Genomic DNA, 19,895 nt, shown 5'->3' on the forward strand with positions numbered 1-19,895 from the left:
CGAGGTGAACCTCCTCTCTCAGATGGCTCACTCCTCCAGGAGCCCTACCTGACCCTGCCAGAGCGCCTATTACCAACCACACCAGGACGCGAATGGACGTGAGAATAATTTGTATTCAACGAGCTAGAAATTAGAACAATTTGAAACAGATTTTTTAAAGTAAGTACTTTGCAAAAGTGTTAGAGCTAAAACAAGGCATGAAAACCGTAAGACAACAGGAAAGCGCCCACCCATTCCACTGCAGTCTCCCGGAGCACCCGGGGGGGTTGGTGGCTGCACGGCTCACCGCCCGGCCCCGCTCACTCCCGACACTGCGGGCTGTGGGGCGGCCGCTCCTCTGCATCCTGAGCACTGTGATGGGCACACAGCGGGCGCCCCATCCACCGAGGCAGTCAGTACCGGCCTAGCAGCCCCTGCAGGCCACGCTGCGCGGGGATCCTCTCAGCCGCAGGCCCAGACTTAGCACACGGCCAAACGAATGGAGGCAGGAACACCGCGCAGAGAACCCGGCCCTTCGGCGCGCAGGCTCGGAAACTGACTGGGCGACCTCGCCCCCGGTCGCCGCTGACCAATCAGCGCGGGCCGCTAGATCCGTGCCCGCCCCAGGCCGTGCCGTCAGCCAATGAGAGAGGCCCGAGAGGCCGGCCGCCGAGCCCAGCCCCGGCCGGCGCACTCTGCTGTTCGCCTGTCAGGCTCCAAATAAAGTTCTTCGGGGCTTTGAATTTTTTTTTTAAAGCGCCCTCTGCAGTCTCGGCCGCCGCAGGCGAGAGCGGCCGAGTCCCCGCCCCGCCACTTCCGGTCTCGCCGCCCGGAGCCGGTGCGGCTGTGAGGGGCTGCGTTTCGCCGCCGCCGGCCGGCCGGGCATGGTGTTGGGCGCCGGGCCCGCCTCGCCTGTCTCGGGGTGCCCAGGTGAGGAGCGCGCGGCCGTGCGGTGGGCGAGGGGCTGCCACGGGCTGGAGGGTGGCTCGGCTCCCGCGGCGCCGCTGCACCCGGCGGGCGGGCGGCGCCGGGGCCGCCACAGGCCGTGCGGGTCCTCACGGCCGGGCGTCGGGGGCTGGAGGGCGGGCGGACGCTGCGGGGCGTGGGCCGGGGGGCGCGGGGCTGGGTCCGGGGCGCTGGCCGCGGCCGGGCTCCAGGGGCAGTGCGCCCCGAGCCCGGACCTGTGCCGGGCGCACACACGGCCTCGCTCGCGCCCGCCGTCGCGGGGGAGCTGCTAGCCGCATTGTCCGGGAGGAAACGCAGCGCCGAGTGGGCCCAAGGTCACCGGCCCGACGTGGCCGGAGGCAACGGGGCTCGGACTTAGGCAGCCGGACTCCTGATCATCTGGGAATCGGGCTAGGCCAGGGGGACGCTGAGGGTGAGGCGGAGCCCGGCTGCCGCCTCGCCAACTTGCCTGCGGCTTCCCCACAACCGGGGGAGACCACGGCTGGTTTGGAGGGTCTTCCCGGGCCAGAGGAGCTGGGAGGACATCTTGGACCGATCCGTACGGCCAAGTTTGGTGTGTAATCTTGGGTGTGGCCCCACCCTCCCTGGGTCTCAGTTCCCTCATCCGTCCCACGAGGGGATCGGGTCCGCCCTTCTGCCTTCCCTCCAGCGCCGGAGTGGGGTCAGGATGGACTGGAGTGGCCGGAGAAGGCTTCTTGGAGGAGAGGTAGGAATCTGGGTGGTCATCTGTTATCCTAAAGAAGCAGCAGGTTTAGGTGGTGAAGGGAGGGAGGGCATTCCAGACTTGGATGTCAGGGTGAGCAGAAGCTTCCAGAAACGAGCGGGGTGTTGTTGAGGAACAGGGAGGAGGCCCACCTACCTTGTGCAGAGGATTCATGGCTGAGTAAGGGGATGAAGGTAGGGGAAGGGCACGGGTGGGGGAGATGTTCAGAGACAGAAATCATCACCAGGCTAGGTGGTGCAGGGCTGGACATACCTGCTGCTCAGGTAGTAGGCAGGGCAGTGCAGGAGGAGGCAGGTTTACTGCTCAGGTAAAAGGGTTGGGCTCCAAAGGTCATCAGTCAGCCAGCCATGGAGCCAGGTGGGAGGTTCCTTGGGCCCTGGCGTTCTAAAGGAGAAGGGTGGGGTGTGGGCTTTTTTGTGTCCTGATCTGGGCCTCTTTGGCTGGAGAAGTTGGTTGTCCCCTAGTGACCTGCAGTTCCACCTTTTACACTTAGATTGGGACTTGTCTAGGGCAGGAAGAATCGTAAATGAGGAGGTCCTCACCCCGTGAGCTGACTGGCCCTTACACGGGTGACAGGGCCTGATTTTGCCACTATAAGCAGGAACACTGAGTCAGTACTGCTCGATGATGAGCCTAGTAAATACGGTACATCAGAATCTTCTCTGAACAGTCTGCAAGCAAGTCCCACCCAGAGGAAGAACTTAAATGGGCCAATTACAACTTGTGGAATTTAGAGACTGAGGGTGCTGTTACCGAAAATGCTGCCCTAGTCAAAGTGTAATTTGCAGTAAAGGGGAAGTTTAGTTTTAAATCAGGTCTTCAAGGGGTGAAGCATACTGAAGAAAGACGAGAGAATTCTGCAGCAAACTGCAGGTGTTCAGCTAACCTGACAGCTTGAATGATTATTTTCGTTCAGATCTCTTTGTACAGAGTTAAATTAGCAGCTATGTAGCAACCCCCGATTAGGCCTTTGCTTTATCCCTAAAGTGGTGTGTGAAAATGATACAGATGATGGAGAAATAGATGGTCATTATATACTTAGATTTCATAGAATGTTAGGAAACTAAGTTTTGTCTTCTACAGGAAACAGACGCCAGTGTTTTCTTTGATACCTTGCATAGTCAGTCCTGTGTATTTTATTAAGGGCCACAAACGTGTTGACGATTGAAAACCAGGAATCTGACTCTAAGTGGAATTGAGTATGGGGCATACTCTGCCCACAGAGAAGAATTCGGTGTGGGGTAGGAGTATAAGAGAACTAAGCAGAGTCCTCAGACTGCAGCCACACAGAAGAGTGTCTTGGTGTGAGCCTTCCTTTGTATGAGTGGGTCTTGCCAGGACCCTCTGAGCAGCTCCTTCAGTGCAGGTCTGCAGGGAGCTGGGTGCGGACCAATCATGTGCCCTAGGACTCCCCTTTCTGTTGGGCTCTTTATTATGGCTTTCCTAGGGTGCTGCCTACGGAACTCTCTTTACACACGCTGTGCTTTTATTGCTTGACGTGTTTTTATTACCAAGGTCAGCTAGAGGATAGAAACCAAGGGGACTTCGTGATAGACGCATATCTTGGCCCACCATCAGGCGACCCTGTCGATGTGGTGAGAGTGATGTGTTCAGGTGTGGGTGCCTGGCAGTGGGCTTGCTGGGGAGGCAGACCCTGCTTTGGGATCCAGATCTGCTTGAGGGATTCCTGGCAGGATCGTTCGGGGGCCGCTGAGCAGGGGGGTGCTGGCTCTAGCTGGTGCTGCTGTGTCTGGTAGCTGGAGCCTCCACAGGAGTTCCCGACTCCTTGCCCCGCTCCCCCCGCCCCGCCCTCCCTTGTGAGGGGGCTTGGTAAACGGAACCGGTAGTCCCTGCCCTGGGTGAAGCTGGGAAGGTGTGTGTCCATCGGTGATGGTCCTCTCCGTGGGTCCAGCTGAGGTAGAGTGGGAGTAAAGAAACTAGCAATGGTTTGGTTTCACATTTTTTTTCAATTTTATTGAGGTATAACTGAAGTACACTAAACTGTACATACTTAAACTATGCAATTTGATCAGTCTTGACGTACGGATATACCCCTGAAACCATCACCACATTCGAGATAAAAACATCCCATCATCTACACGAGGGAAACTAGTGTTTCGTGGTGACCTCTTCTAGCAGCTGAGTGGCCTCAGACAACCCAGTTCCTGGGCCCTGGTTGTCCCAGAGTCCACATCCATAAAATAGAGTGGGAGTCAGGGGAGAAGTCCTTCGCAGGTTTGAAATTCTAGGAGCTTGTGAGTGCTTGTGTGTAATAGAACTATCTCTTGAAGCATTTAGACCAGTGACTCCTCTTAAAAATTGTGTATTTATTTGTTTATTTATTTATTTAGGCTGCATTGGGTCTTCATTGCCGCGCGTGGGATTTCTCTAGTTGCGGCAAGGGGGGGCTCCTCTTCGCTGTGGTGCGTGGGCTTTTCATTGCCGTGGCTTCTCATTGCAGAGCACGGGCTCTAGGCACACGGGCTTCAGTAGTTGTGGCACGCGGGCTCAGTAGTTGTGGCACATGGGCTCAGTAGTTGTGGCTCATGGGCTCTAGAGTGCAGGTTTGGTATTTGTAGCGCATGGCTTAGTTGCTCTGCGGCATGTGGGATCTTCCCGGACCAGGGCTTGAGCCCGTGTCCCCTGCATTGGCAGGCGGATTCTTAACCACTGTGCCTCCAGGGAAGTCCCTAGACCAGTGACTCTTAAAGGGATTAGATGTGTGTGTGTTTGTGCATAGGTCCTGTACAGTTCAGAAGGTCATGTTCAATATGTTGTTTTCATGGTACAAACAATAGAAAATTAAATCTTACAGTCTTTGTGGGGTGGGGGAATACACAGAAGATGGTGTGAAAAGCTATGTGAGGGACCTGGGTTAAAATGGTTAAAAATACTGATGGGGGGAGAGTTATTCTTATAGTTTGGCTTTCAGGATCTTGGCTTCAGCCCCTGGCTGGCAGTGCAGAGGCTGCACGATGCCTGGAGTTTCCTGTAAAAGACGTGAACCAGCGGGAGTTCGTCAGAGCTCTGGCAGCCTTCCTCAGAAAGTCCGGAAGCTGAAAGTCCCTGAATGGGTGGACACTGTCAAGCTGGCCAAGCATAAAGGGCTCACTCCCTACGATGAGAACTGGTTCTACACACGAGCTGCTTCCACAGCACGGCACCTGTACCTCCGGGCGGCGCTGGGGTTGGTGCCATGACCAAGATCTATGGGGGGGCGTCAGAGACATGGCGTCATGCCCAGCCACTTAAGCAGAGGCTCCAAGAGCGTGGCCCGTCGGGTCCTCCAAGCCCTGGAGGGGCTGAAAATGGTGGAAAAGGACCAAGATGGGGGCCACAAACTAACGCCTCAGGGACAGAGAGATCTGGACAGAATCGCTGGACAGGTGACAGCCGCCAAGAAGCAGCATCAGAACAAATGATGCTCATTCGTAAAAACAAACAAACAAACAAACAAGATCTTGGCTTCAAACTAAAAGTTCTGTGCTTAGGTCATGTTTTTCATCTGGAAGTTTTTAGATCATTTTCTTTTGAAAATGATCAGAGTGGTACTGAAAGGAAATTACATTAAAGCAACAAAGGAAATTATGAAAATATTGAGCTGGTGACCAATTTTTGTCCTCAATCAAAAGAAGTTCCAGGGCTTCCCTGGTGGCGCAGTGGTTAAGAATCTGCCTGCCAATGCAGGGAACACGGGTTCGAGCCCTGGTCCGGGAAGATCCCACATGGCACGGAGCAGCTAAGCCCGTGCGCCACAACTACTGACCCTGCACTCTAGAGCCCGTGATCCACAACTACTGAACTCCTGTGCCTAGAGCCCGTGCTCTGCAACAAGAGAAGCCACCACAGTGAGAAGCCTACGCACCACAATGAAGAGTAGCCCCCGCTCGCTGCAGCTAGAGAAAGCCCATGCGCAGGAACGAAGACCCAACACAGCCAAAAATAAAATTTAAAAATTAAAAAAAAAAAAAGTTCCAGAATTCCTCTCCAACTGGTAAAGCAAGCAAGAAGAGTTAGGAGGCCTGTCAGATGAATGGCGGTTTATGTTAGAAACAGAAGGCAGATTCTAGAGGACAGTTCTATCTGTAAACATCGTTGACATCTTTAGTCCTTTCTCCGAAGCAGTCAGGTGCATCACCTATTTTTGGTCTTTATTATTCTTCCCAGTGAGCTGTCAGTGAGGGAACCTGAAACATAGGTGGGTTGGAAGTAGCCAAGTGAAAATAATCTAGTTTGGAACATTAATTATAACTTAATTATGTTGCTATTGCCTAACAATATAAATACAGTACAACGTAAATAAATGTGAAGATGCTTATTAAGGTTCTAGCCACACCTTTATTAAAGGAAGGAGGAAAGAAAGCATTGCGGTGCTCCCTCCTCACCAGAGGTGGACACTCCCTTCAGTCTGTGCTGGGCCAGGCCCTGGGGCCACACCCTCAGGTGCATGGTCCACACAGCAGGGATGGGCAGACTTACCAGTGGACAGCGGTGGGCCTACGTGAGGCCCGTCAGCGGAGGTTGCCCTAGACCATGAGCGCCCAGGAGCATTGCCACTGCTACATCCCGGGGCCTGGCGCCCAGTGAGTGTTAAATGCTTGGCTCACCCTTGTTGAATTTTCATTCATACTTTAAAACATCAGATTTAGAGAGGCATAGAGATTATCCAAATTCATTATGAAGGAATGCAGTGTTATTGTATCTTACATGCTAAATTTTTCTGTAACTAAATTATGGGAAAAATATTAAAAACCACCTTACATCATTGTCTTCACTGTCCAGTCACTGTCTTAACCTGCTTTTGGCCTTTCAGGATAAAGGTAGCAGTGATGCTGACACTGGCAAGCAAACTGAAGCGGGATGACGGTCTCAAAGGGTCCCGGGCGTCAGCCACAGCCTCCGACTCCACTCGGCGGGTTTCTGTGAGAGACAGGCTGCTTGTCAAAGGTAATGACCATCCGTGTGAGCTGTTTTTCTATCCCATAACAAAATGAAGTCTGCCTGGAGGCTCTTCTGGGATACGAAGCAGCCTGTTGTTGAATAGAAGTACCTGTTTGAAAATATTTTGAAATATAATTGCTGTCACATACAACAGAAGAACTTTGTACTCTGCACACACTATGGGAATGCTGATGGCAAGAAAACAGTATTAAAACTGCTGTGTCTTATGCCCTTGGGATATTCTCTGCAGGGGCTGCCAGAATGCTAGGAGAAGGAGTAAGGTACTCCTTCAGCAGACTGACGACTCTGGTCTCAGTGCTGTCATTATCCGGCTGGTGTGTGTGTGGGGGTGGGGAGTCGGGGAGGTTCTTCCTTTCTGGACTCCTCAGCAGCAGAGTGTCTGACCTGTAGAGGGAGGGACTGGAGATCGGTAATCTCTTAGGATCCTTTTCTCTTTTATTTATTCACAGCCTGAGGACAGCCTTGTGCAAAATTGGTTCTTGTCCCAGAATTAATAATAGAGTGTCCTAGCAGTAGTCTTTGGAGAAGGGTTACGTGATGTATGTGTGTGACTATGCGAGTGTTTGTGTGGAACTTTTGCATGTATCCGTTGAACAGATTTACAACTATTGAGTGCAAAGGCAGTTTCCTAGGGTCATGAGGACCACGAAAGATCAAACAGTTTCTGCCTTGAAGGAGCACTCTACTTTATGACACGTGTTTACATTTTTTAAGTGTAAGGAGCTAGGAAGCACAGAGGGTTAAATGATTTGTTAGAACTGTCTGTTTTCATGTTGTGTTAGGTGGACACGGTGGGGGTGGCTGCCATCTGCATGTCCGGGAACAGATCTGCTGGTGGGAGACCTGGCGTTTATGAATGCCCCGTGTTGGGCCTTCTCAGAAGCAAAGCACAGCTGCGTTTGGGAAGGGGTGGGCACAGGAGATGCCGGGTTCCGGGACGCGTCACTGGTGTACTCTCCCCTGTTCTCCCTCTGCCCCTGGATCGTGACTGAGCTCTGGCTTTCCCAGCCTGATGGGTGATAGGTTAAAGATGGAGTCAGAATCGTTTTTGACATTTTGGCAAAATACCTTCTGTGTCAGGGAGAGCGTTAGACGGTATTTAGTTTGTTACAACACAGGAAGGTTTACCCTGCGGGGTTTGGGGCTATGGCCTGGGCTGCAGCCCCTCACTTGGGTGGCCTGATAGGACTTGAGTCTCTTTCCTGGGTGCTGGCTCAAGGGTTCCATCTGCAGAGGAAGCCAGGAGCCAAGCAAGCCAGGGAAGGGGTTTGACGCGTGGGTCAAAGTCCTTCGAGGGGAGGGTGTTCTAATGCCAGTGAGTTGCGGTGAGGAAGGGGGTTGCAGCTGAGGAGGAGTGGGGGGGGAAGCTGGCAAATGGACGGCGCCATCTTCTTTCCCGCCTCCTGTCACAGCGGACAGCAGCACTTGTCTGCTGAGCGCCTGCGGCCAGGCCCTCTGTTGGGTGCTTTATAGGGGCAGCTCTTGTTTGACTTTTGCTAAGCCTTGCCAGGTGGGTGGTTCATTTTACAGCTCAAGAACTGAGACTCAGAGGTTCAAAAGCTTGCCCAGGTCACAGCTTTATTGCAGCAAGACAGCCAGACCCACATTTTGGGGTAGGGCAGGCACTTGGGGAACAGACCCAGCAAGCAGAACCCGAAGGAGCAGAACAGAAGTGTGAGTCCCCAGAAGAGAGAACTCAGGGAGGCACAGAGGCTCCACCACACGCCCTCCCGCTCAGGGATTCCCTGAGAGCTCTCAAATGACTCGAGGCCCTGACGCAGCCCAGGGGAGCCCCCTGAGGCCCATGGAGCTGGACTCTGCCCCAGCTCCTAGGACAGGAGATGTCTTTGGCTGGGTTTACAGGACCCAGCTGAGGTCCTTTGATTTTGTGAGGCTTATCGAGGAGAGGTGCAAAACCTCCTCGAGAGGCCACCTGTTTCCATTCTCCCAGAGACACTGGGGGTTATTAGGTTTCCGGGCCCAGAGCACTTGCAGTTGGCGGTGGTTGTGTACCAAGCTTCAGTGTAACACGCCCCTCATGTGGCCTGCTCTCCATCTGCCTCGGGGTGGCCAGGCCAGTGTGGGCCGGCTGACTGAGTGGTGAGTAGTTTGGGCTCGTGGTGGAGGGTAGGTGGAGAGGAAGGGTGGGCCTGACCTGAGAGAGGAGGCTGTAATAAAGAACGCTCTCATGGCTGATGACTGTTTGGGCTGCACCTAGAGCGCTCCTTCAGAATGCGGCAGCACCTCCATTCTGGGGGTTTCTGATGGTCAGGTGGAGCCCGGCGGAGTCCATGGCTGCCGTGGGCCTGGTGAGGCCCTTGGAGGGGTGGTTACTGTGAGAGTCCCTCCTAGCTGAAACTCCCCTTGGGGACTTTGAGAAAAGTCAGTTGTCCGGGTTCAGTGAGATGGCTGCAGTCAGGACCGTCATCTGGGGCTGTGGCTGTGGCTCACGTGAGGATGTTGCTCCTGAGGATCCCTGAGTAGCAGAACAGTGTATTCATGCGCCTTTGGGACTCGGTGCCACGGGCTGGGTTCCCGGGAGTGGGGAATTTGGCGTGCGGTATAGTTATTAAAGGGTATCCTTGGGACTGATGCCTGTGGAGGGTGGTGGAGGAAGCAGGAGCGGGCAGAGGGAGAGGGAGAGCTCTGACGGAGGCCCCATGACAGCCTCTGCTCCAGAGCAGGCGTGGCCCTTCACAGCTGTCCCCAGTCAGGGGAGATGGTCAGGCCTTCCTGCTCTGCTCGACCAGTCGTCAGATGGGTCTGGCCTGAGGTGGGACTCTGGGCAGCCCACACAGTCCCTGGAAGGGTTGAGAGCTGAAGGCCATCTGCTGAGAGCCCTCGCTGAGAGGGCATCTAGGCCATGCGTCCATCGCCCAGAGGAAAGACCACAGACACTTAGAGGCAAAAATATGTTTTTAGCTGGTCCGCTGCCATGCTTGACCATGCATGGTGGAGATCTGGCTTGGTGCGGATGGCTGTAAGGTTAACGTGGGAGATCGGAGGTTGACAGGGACACTTGTCCCTAGTGGTGAGGGCCAGTGGTAGCTACAAAACTGAAGCTTCTGTTCTTTTTCTTGGGCTAGTGGGCCCAGTTCTGAAGGTGACAGGTGGAGTCAGTTGTCCCTGGAATACTGTGGCCTGCCTCGGAGCCGCTGGCCAGTGTGAGGCTCTACCACACTGGCACCTTGGCCATACCAGCTTTTCATTTGCACCCCTGGGGTCATTCTCAAGGATATCCTCCAGGCTGCAACTGGAGAGATGCTTGCAGCAGCAGTCCCTGGAGGGTATAGAACAATCAGGTGTTTCTGCGCGAGGACTGAGGGCTGCTGTCTGCCCTGAATCCTGGGAGTTGGGGACACTGGGGAGAGAGCGTTTCAGATCTGCGCATTTCCTTTTGGCCCCAGCTCAGGTCTGGGCCTCTCTGGGAGCCATCACCGGTGCTTTCAGCCACAGGGCAGAGGGCACTGCATTTCCGGTGGACCCTTGTGGTTCCTCCGAGTCCGTCAATTTCTGAGTCTGATGATGCTCCCCACCTTCCAAAAAAGCCTCTGGGCAGAATGACCTACTTTCTTTTCTGTCTGAAGCTTGGCACTTTTCATATAATGGGAACGTGATTGTGTGTCTCCCTGTCCTTTGACTTGTTCACGTGACAAAGATTTTAGTGCCTGGTGTGTGCCAGCCTCCTGTCAGTGGCCCCTGAAGACCTCAAGGGGCTCCAGGCAGGCTGGCAGGAAGCTTTTGCTAAATGTGGAGATTTGGAATTGAGCTGACTGAGTTCAGGGCCAGGGCTGGAGTTGGGAATGAATCTATGGCCATTGTCCCATCAGCCCCTGTGCTCCATGTGGCTCCTGGTGTTCTCTTGTTTTAGCAGCTGTGGCGGCTCTCCATACTCTGAGCCTACTCTGCAGAGCAGAGAGGCCTGGCTGCCCTCCTGCATGGGCTTCCCAGCATCCAAGGTGCAGGTGTCTCCACGAGGTGCCACACGGGGCCTCCTTTGGCTGAGCGCTTCTGTGTCCACATGAGCGGTCTGGTCACGTGGTATAGGAGCGGCTCCGGTTCAGGGCGCTTCCTGGAAGAGTGGGCAAAAGAGAACCATTTATTGTTCTCCAGAGCTGCTCTCTCCATGCCAGGCCCTGCCCAGGACTCTGGAGGTGGGCTCAGGGTTGGCTTGTCATGTTGGCAGGGTATTCAGAGCATTTAGCAGCATTTGAAGCTGTGGCTGTGTGTTCCAATATGTGTTCTAAAGACGAGGGCAGTGGCCCAAAGAGGAGGAGTCCTGCTAACATGGAGTAAGGCAGCTGGCCCAAGCCTAACCTTTAAATGCTTGGCTGCAGGGTTAAACACCACTGAAACTGCCCAGGGAATTTGGTGGCCCTCAGGTGTGCCGGATAGCCCAGGAATGGGGGTGGGCAGGGAGGATCTGTAGAAGACACGTGAGGGCTCAAGTCAGCTTTGTCTGCTCATGTTGAAAGTGGGTGATATGAGGCTTTGGGGATCCATTCCCAGAGACTGCTACGGGGGCTGTGCTGGTTTTCGGGGTTACATCCTAGCTTCCCCAGAGTGTGGAGGGAGGGGGCCGTGAGTACTCTGGGCCTGCACTCTGCAGTGTGCTGCTAGAAGGCCCTTGGACTGAGTGGAAGGGCTGATGTGGGGCTTGGTGGGGCTCTTGGGCAGTAGCCATGCCATCTCTGGGAATAGGATGCTGCTGCTGGGGCAAGTGTCTCCCCCATAAGGGCACTGTGCATGGATGCTGGTGATGCAGAAGAGGTGCTCAAGGCATAAAGACAGACGGGAGGCTAAGAGATAAAGTTGTAGTTCAAGAAATCGAAGAGGTAGTGGTTCAGGTGGAAAGAGGTAATCAAGTCTCATGGGACATAGCTGCCAGCTCTTCCTGGGTCAAAGGGCTCAGCTGCCCTGCCTCGTGTTACCTGATGGGGCTCGGAGCTGGCTCTTGCTACAAACCATCTGCATCTATGATTGGCCTTTGTCTTAGTCAGCTCAGGCTACCATAATAAAAGAGCATAGACTGGGGGGCTTAACCAATACACATTTATTTCTCATGGGTCTGGAGGTTGGAAAGTCCAAGATCAAGGCATCAGCAGATTCAGTTCCTGGTGAGGGCCCTCTTCCTGGCTTGTAAGCACCTGGTGTCTTTTCCCATAAGGGCATGAATCTCGTCATGAGGGCCCCACCCTCCTGACCTCATTTGACCCTAATTACCTCCCAAAGGCCCCACCTCATACCATTACATGGTGGGTAGGGGTTTAGGGCTTCAGCATAAGAACTTGGGCGGGGGACATGGTTCAGTCCTCAGCACCTTTGGAATGCCTCAGTCCCCAGCTGTCTGAGGAGAAAGGCTCCTCGTGTCTCAGGATTTTCACAGAGAGTACTGCCACCCTGCTGGCAAGTGTGCTTGTTTGTCGAGCATTTCCTGAGCACTCCAAGTGTGCCAAGCTCAGGCCCAGGCACTGGGGTCCCAGGGCTGGGTCAGGATCTACAGGCCCCACCACCAAAAAGGCACAGGTTCAAGTGGCAGGTGGTGCGGAAACAGCTAGAGCACTGTGTTGTGGGCAGCCTACCGCAGAAGGGGCTGAGTGCGTGCTGTGTGGGGGCCATTGTGGTAATGGGGCGGATTTTGTAGTCTGACATTTCAGGGCAGTCAGTCGTGCTTCAAGTGGGCTCTGTGGTTTGATGTGTAGTTAGACAGGAAAAGCGTCTAATTTCTCAGGAGGAAGTTGTGCAGCCACTTACTTGTGCCAGGTGCCAGGTGCCTCCCCAGAGGTGGGCCTGTGAGCCGGAGAGGTGTTAGCATCTTTGCAACAGGCGCGACTTCAGCAGTTTAAGAATATCTGAACTTCTTGTTACCTTCCAGGTGGGGTAGTGTCCTTTGGGCAGTGAGGTTATCCAGGGGAGGACTGCTGCTTTGCCAAGAGGCCTCTTGAGCGTGTAAAGCAAATCCCTGGCTTCTTTGGCCATAGTCTGCTTGTAGGTGGATTCTGAGGTTATTACTATCGATGTCAGTGAATTATTATTCGCCATCATCAAACTACTTGTCATCTGTGACAACTCCCTGAGAGGAACACTGCGTTGTAGTTCGTTTATCTTCCATACTGGGCTGGACTAAAATGCCAGGCATCTTTAATGAAATCCTTCTGCCTCCAAGGTCATATTCCTTGCCCACTCTGGTTCTTGGACCAGAAGTCTGCAGAGGCCCTGACTGTGGTGGGGGTCATCACTGGACTAGGTCTGAGGGCTCTCGTCTTTGGAGTTGAATTCTAGACCACAATGTGAAATTATTGAATCCGTCTGTGTAAATTAGCTGTGTGTAAATAGTTTAGCTTGGCAAAGTAGCCTACAGCAGTTCCTATACCTGGAGGAATAAAACATTCAGAGGCCTAGGCCCCAGCTAGGACTTTTGGTGTAATTGGTCTGGATAGGGTGGGGTGGCAGGGTTTGCTCAGCAGGTGCTAGGTTGTGGGGATGGGTACACAGCTCCAAATTTTACTAAAAATCATTGAATTATACACTTAAAGTTGGTCTATTTTATAGTATGTAAATTGTACCTCACCAAGGCTGTTTATTAAACAAACAAACAAAAAAAACAAAAAAATTCCCCAGATGATTGTGTGCAGCCAGGGCGGAGAACCCCTGTCCTACAGTGAGGCGTCCTCTGGCCCAGAGCCTCTCATCCCCACACTAGGTCCCTGTAACGCAGCATCCGGTTCTGTTGCTCAGTCATCACGACACCCTGGTCAGTGCATCCCTGCCCTCCTGTGTCCGGGCCTCACCTTTTCCCTGTTCCTTGGCAGTAGACTGTCTTCTCAAATTTTTCACTTCTGTCATGTTGCCCCATTTCACATCCTCTGGGCATGTTTTCTATTTCTCTGGGTTTTTGTAAAACTGAATGACCAGAGTTCTCATGACAGGAGTCAGGATAGGCCCACCAGAGAAAACCAGGTTCCAGTGGCCAGCATCAATCTCTCAAAAGAAGGGTCCTCAAGAAGAGTTTCTTGTGAATTCGTATCAACAAAAAGTTAAGTAATAGTGTAATAAATATGTAAATAGTATTCACCTTAAAACCATCTAGATTTAATTATATGGATAGCATATATTTAAAAGTGATTAATATGCATGACTCATTTGATAAGAGGTGTGCTTTTTTGATAAAATGAGTGCCCTGTGTGGGCTGTTGGAGCAGAGCCTGGCTCGGACCCCATCCTGGTCGGAGGGCCGGGGTGGGTGGCCTCAGAGTGTTTCTTTACCCCGTGCCCTGCTAGAGTGAAAGGCGAAACTAAAGATCACCATGGTCGTTATAAGTATGATGCTAGTGAACCTTCCATAGGATCTTCATCATTTTGTTTTAAGTGCATATATTCTAGTATACCATAGCACAAGACTGCCAGGACTGCAGTCCTTACTTCCTCCCTCCTCTGCCTCACCTCACTTGTCTGGATACCCATCCCGAGTGCCTGGAACCCAGACCTAATACATTTAGTGGGCCACCCGTCTCTACCGAGATTCTCAGCTAGCTGAGGTCAGAGCCTGTGCCTTTCCTAAACCTTTAGCCTCAAAATAGCCATCTGCCAGTCTCCCCACTAACGCACTCAGCTTTACAAACATTGTGGCCTCTCCCTTCCCACCCATTCTCCCCCTCTCCACCCCCTGCTCTGCACTTGAAGGAGTCATTTGCTTCTTAGTGTTTTGTAGACTGGTTTCATCTTTCCACTTACCTTCCTGTTGTTGTTGTTTTTTACATCTTTTTTGGAATATAATTGCTTTACAATGGTGTGTTAGTTTCTGCCTTATAACAAAGTGAATCAGTTGTACATATACACATGTTCCCATATCTCTTTCCTCTTGCGTCTCCCTCCCTCCCACCCTCCCTATCCCACCCCTCCAGGCGGTCACAAAGCACTGAGCTGATCTCCCTGCGCTATGCGGTTGCTTCCCACCAGCTATCTACCTTACTGCCAACAAACACATGAAAGAATGCTCAACATCATTAATCATTAGAGAAATGCAAATCAAAACTACAATGAGGTATCATCTCACACCGGTCAGAGATCCACATCCCAGGCTTGCCTCAGGCCTCATTCCCCTCGGACCAGTCTGTCCTCTCTACTGAATCATTCCTACTGTTCCTCCTGTCTCTCATCGGTGACTTTCCCTGCTCCTGTCCTCTGCTTTCTGCCAAAGTTCTTTCTTCTCACCAGTCTCTCCCCTTCGTTGGTCTCATGACGTCAGGTGGCATCACTCTGCAGGGGCTCCCCAGCCCTGGCCCTGGTCGTGCACCCAGACTTCAACTCTCCCACCCGCCCCCCTCAGCTTCCTCAGCCCTCAAGCCTCGGTGCCATCTCTGATTGCCACACACACACTCACACACACACACACACACACACACACACACACACACACACACACACACACGACAGTTGGCAGAGCCTTCTGTCCTCTTTGCTGTTAGGCACGCTGGCTCTCCCCACCTCTGCTGAGTCCTTGCCGCCTCTCAGAGCACCCACCTCCCAGGTCACCTGGCCTCCGCTTAGGTGTCCTCTTGAGGCAAAGCTTAGGAACTTTTGTTCAGAAACCTCCCCTGGCTCCTGTTGCTGCAGAATAAAGTGGAGAGTTCTGCGCCCTCCACCATCCTGGCCCTGGTTTTCCACCTTGTTTCCCATTGCTCTGGCTGCACTGCATACCGTCTGGTTTCTGTGCTTGTCTGAGTTCTGTGCTTTTGCACATTGCTAACTTATCTCCTTGAAATACCTTTTCCCCACCTCTGTGGGACTGAATTCTACTGGTTCTTTAACGCCCAGATTGAAAACCTCCTCCTTCCTTTAGTCTCCGCAGCTGGAGAGTCACCAGAGCACGTTATGTTATGTCAGAGGCGCAGACGACTTGCCTGCCCGGTTTCTTCTGGGTGCTCCCCCAGACCTCAGCTCGGTAATAGCAGGTTTGGTGGGAGCTCTGCAGCTTTGTCCTGGCAGAGGGGTGCTGGGCTTGAATGCTGAATGAGTGACGGATAGAAGAGGTCCCAGAGGAGAGCACTAGGGCTAAGGAATGTAGCTCCAAGGAGGAGGCTTCCGTGGGTATCAGCTTGCCCACAGATGGCAGGGGCAGCACATGAGCCCAGCAGGAGGTAGAGAGTTTTCTCTCCCTGGAAAAGTTCTAGCGCAAACTGGGCAAGCCCTCACGGGAAGACAAATCCGGAAAAACTGGAAGAGGCAGAGATATAAATATAAATCAGATTTTGAGGGCAGTAGTTCCACTACTTGGGGGAACAAGATTTTCAAAAACGCTTTAGTGACTGTTTATCTATAGATAATTTCTATGTTAATTTTGAGTAGTTCTCATTCTCGCGGAAGTAAAATTTCAAGGGCCCTTGACTGCACTTGCTGGCATCCTGCAAGTCACTTTGTATCTTTGAAAGCAACTTCCTGGCTTAAAGTCTAACCTTTAGACCAAGTGTAGATTTCTGTTAATTCAGTTTTGTTTGTTTGTTTGTTTGTTTTCTTCATTGTTCTGGAGGGAATTGCCAGTTTAGAGCTGGTGATTTTATGCGGAGCAATTGACTAATATTAACAATAATCTCTTTGTTTCTACAGAGGTTGCAGAACTTGAAGCTAATTTACCTTGTAAGTATAGCATCCCCACACATTAACTGCTGTGAAATAATTGCATGGAGAAGCTTGTTTTATGTTTTGATAACTTTGCGTAGCAAAAAGCCCGTTTTCTATGTATGTTAGGAATAAACAGGATGATTTTCGAGGCTCTGATAAGGAGGAGAATGTAGCACGGCAGTACTTCCTCTCCTTACTGTTTGTTGCAGAGGTGCGTTTGGTTAGGGTTTGTTCCTCTTACACAGCATTCTGTCCCACGTCCTCTTTTAGTGAAAAGGCATATAAATCAATGGTGGACAGTCCTATTTTTGTTAGTGACAGTACCATGTTTTTGGCCCGAAAAGTGCTTATTTGTAATTTATCATTGTGCCCAAGGTAGGACAGCTGTGCTGCCTTGATGTCTCCAGGTCGCCTCACCTTGCTAGGTCCTTGTGCCCCAGCACACAGGGACTGACCGCGGGCCTCATTCGTCAGCGGGCTTGCTTACCAGCCAGTTAACTCCTGTGATAACGTGTCAGTGTTTCTCTTTTCCCCTATCATTGATGCCTTCCCAAGCCATTATATTTTGTAAGACCATCAAAGTCTGAAAGCTTCGACCATTTTAGTATTTTTTGAAATTAGAACTTTTTATCATTATACTTGGTTAAGGCTGAATATATTTATCAATATGAGTGAACTATTTTATACGTGGGTCTCCTAGTCTGGGCGAATGCTCGAGAGAGTTTGATACGGAGGCCATCTGATACAGGGTGAGAGAGGGCCCATCCCAACCTCCACCTAAAGTTGGAAAGATAATTGTGGGGTGCAACCCTTAAGTGGTTGTGTAATCAGTGTGTAAGGGTAAGTACATATTGTTCCTTGAAAAATTATTTTTAATATATAGTATTTATATATGAGTATAGTGGGTTGTGCTATAAAATATATTTTAGTGTAAGTCAAAAATGTCTGGATTTTTGACTTCAAAGTTGCTTGACTTCAAAGTTTTCTTCTAGTCAGAACTAGAAGGAAATATCTTGGATTTCTATTAAAAGGTTATCTTTCCACCTACTGAAGTATTTACAACTGATTTGCTTTAAAATGTTCCAGGAAAACAAATGACTGTATGTGTGGGTAGGACAGACGAAGCAAGATTAGTAAAATACCGAAGCTGGGTGATGGGTTCATTATACTGTTCTCTCTTTTTTTCTCTATTCTTTTCAGATTATATAATAATCTAATAAGGTCCAATTAAAAAGGAAAATGAAGTAATCCTTCTATTTTCCACGCCCATCATATCTTCCCACTGGCCCTCCATCTTGAACATATATACACATGCAGACATTTAATCAAAGACCATAAAAAACTTCCAACTTACACCCAGTTTATTTTGTCCTTGTATGTTAATCTTACAGAGATTGTTGGTTTGTAACTAATATAGTTTAGCTTTATCTAAATGTTTGGTTTAAAAACAATAAAACTATAATTGGCTTTCAAACCAGGACTTTAACTAAAAACCTTAGGTTTGGAAAAGGCATGCCCCATCTTCCTTGCCTTTATAGCTAAGATGTCAGATTTTAAAAACTACATGCTATATGCTTCCTTTCTCTTCTTCTCCCTGCCTATTCTCTCAAAGTGGGGGGACATATAAATCAGTTTATACAAGTAAGCCAGGCTTTCCAAAAGTATGCAACTCACTAAAGAGGAAACAAGAAACCACCAAAGAATAGATCTTTACTATCTGATTAATAATCTTTCTAAAATATTAAGGCAAACAAAATAACTTGCCATATAGCAGTGCTGCTTAGTAATGATTCAGAACTAGTTCAGGAGCTCTGTTCATGTAAGTTTGTAGAGGTTTCTCTGTTTGCAAAAAGTAGAAGACATCTCTTTCAGATGGACGGAGATACCGTGAGAGCCTTAGCCTGTGCTTGCAGAGAGGAAAAGCTTAGTTCTGGAGTTTTAGTAAAGCTGCTGCACTGAACTAAACAGGCTGACTTTTAACCTTTTGTTGTCATGTTAGAACCTAAGACTTCTTCTTAGCTTTAAAATGTTTGGTTCTTTTTAGAAGTTTTATTGTTATTTTTAATCCGTCTCGATAATTTCTTTATTCTTGGTGGGCCAGTCTATATTAGAAGGATTGATTTCTACATCTGTACTTTTATTAAAACAAAGGAGAATACTAGAAATTAAAAACAAATGGATGCTGCCAACTTTAAGTAATCAATGAAACATTTCCTAAGCCCTTGTCATATGTTTTTGTTACATATATTTCACTAGAAAAATGGTGTTTCTCTTTCCAAGTTAAGATTAGGAAAAACGAATGCCATTTAAATTATTCCACACAGTTCAAATGTGTGGTTTGGGTGAAAGCCTTGAACTCTTTGGCCCCTGGTTTCTTTATTTTGAAAACAAGGAAAATGACAATGTGATCTCTGAGACCCTTTCCTGTTCTTCTAGATGGAGTTACCTTTCACTCTGCAACTATTTTCTGAGGGATCAGTCAAAAAAAGAAACCCCACTAACAGTTTTGCATTGTTTTTATGTGTCATCTCTGGCATGTTCATGAAGTAATGAAATGAGGCATGAACTAGTTTTTTTATTTTATTTTATTTTTTTGCAGTACGCGGGCCTCTCACTGTTGTGGCCTCTCCCATTGCGGAGCGCAGGCTCAGCGGCCATGGCTCACGGTCCCAGCTGCTCCGTGGCATGTGGGATCTTCCCGGACCGGGGCACGAACCCGTGTCCCCTGCATCGGCAGGCAGACTCTCAGCTACTGCGCCACCAGGGAAGCCCATGAACTAGTTTTTAATTTGGGAACTAAACTTCCTTCTCTTGATAACCTGTGTGGTCTTGGGCTGGTCACTGAACTTCTCTGGACCTTCATGTCATCTCTCACAATTGATGATGTTAGATTAGATGGTCTCTAAGGCTGTTTCCAAGGCTAAATTTGAATTGTCCTATTTTTGATGAAAATTCATACCATGTAAAACTAGGCAAATATTTTCATCAGGACTTGTAAGAAATAGCAGACGACCCAAGGAATCTAGCATAATATTTTCCAGGTTTATAAAATACAGACAATTTCTACGTATATTCCCTCCACATTCCTTCAGTATTTATCCCTTGGGTGTTTACCCCTCTTCTGCATCGTTTGTCTGAAGGAGGCAGATGTAGGATGTCTTCCCTGTCTGCACCTCTGCAGTAGCTCTTCTCCAGTGGAACTACTTGGGTCTCCTGATCCAGACCGTTCTGGTTCAGTGCACATGCGATTAGTGTTGCCGTCCAAGTCAGCAGAGCATCCTGTCACCAGCAAACCAATCTGAATTATCGGTCGGGTTGTGAAGACATTAAAAAAAAAAAAAAAAAGAGGGCTTCCCTGGTGGCGCAGTGATGCAGGGGACACGGGTTTGTGCCCCGGTCCGGGAAGATCCCACATGCCGCGGAGCGGCTGGGCCCGTGAGCCATGGCCGCTGAGCCTGCATGTCTGGAGCCTGGTGGTCCACAACGGGAGAGGCCACAACAGTGAGAGGCCCGCGTACCACAAAAAAAAAAAAAAAAAAAAAGAAAAGAAAAGAAAGAAAAAAGAAAAGCCGTGGTCTGGGTGTGAGCTACCTTAGCTGGTACAGTTACTTTTAACTTCTCTTTGCTGTGGTGGGTACAGATGA

At 50.4% G+C, this 19,895-nt stretch overlaps 1 protein-coding gene and 1 pseudogene across 3 annotated transcripts in view; both read left to right on the forward strand.

Moving 5' to 3' along the window:
- The first annotated feature begins 769 nt into the window (after positions 1–769).
- Positions 770–19,895, forward strand: part of UBE2F (ubiquitin conjugating enzyme E2 F (putative)) — a 52,030-nt gene continuing 32,904 nt past the window's right edge. Inside the window, exons 1-3 of one of the 3 annotated variants that reach the window (XM_004262549.4) lie at positions 770–909; positions 6,483–6,616; positions 16,237–16,266. In XM_004262549.4, the coding sequence (XP_004262597.1) occupies positions 6,499–6,616; positions 16,237–16,266 (148 nt within the window). In that variant the 5' untranslated portion in view covers positions 770–909; positions 6,483–6,498. Of the gene's footprint in view, positions 910–1,250; positions 1,652–6,482; positions 6,617–16,236; positions 16,267–19,895 lie in introns of those variants that run through there. The other 2 variants (XM_049712408.1, XM_033424353.2) reach the window with 2 other exon arrangements.
- On the forward strand, positions 1,658–5,640 carry LOC125965025 (uncharacterized; annotated as a pseudogene).

This window comes from Orcinus orca, chromosome 7 (assembly GCF_937001465.1).
Source record: "Orcinus orca chromosome 7, mOrcOrc1.1, whole genome shotgun sequence".
NCBI classification, from domain to species: Eukaryota; Metazoa; Chordata; class Mammalia; order Artiodactyla; family Delphinidae; genus Orcinus; species Orcinus orca.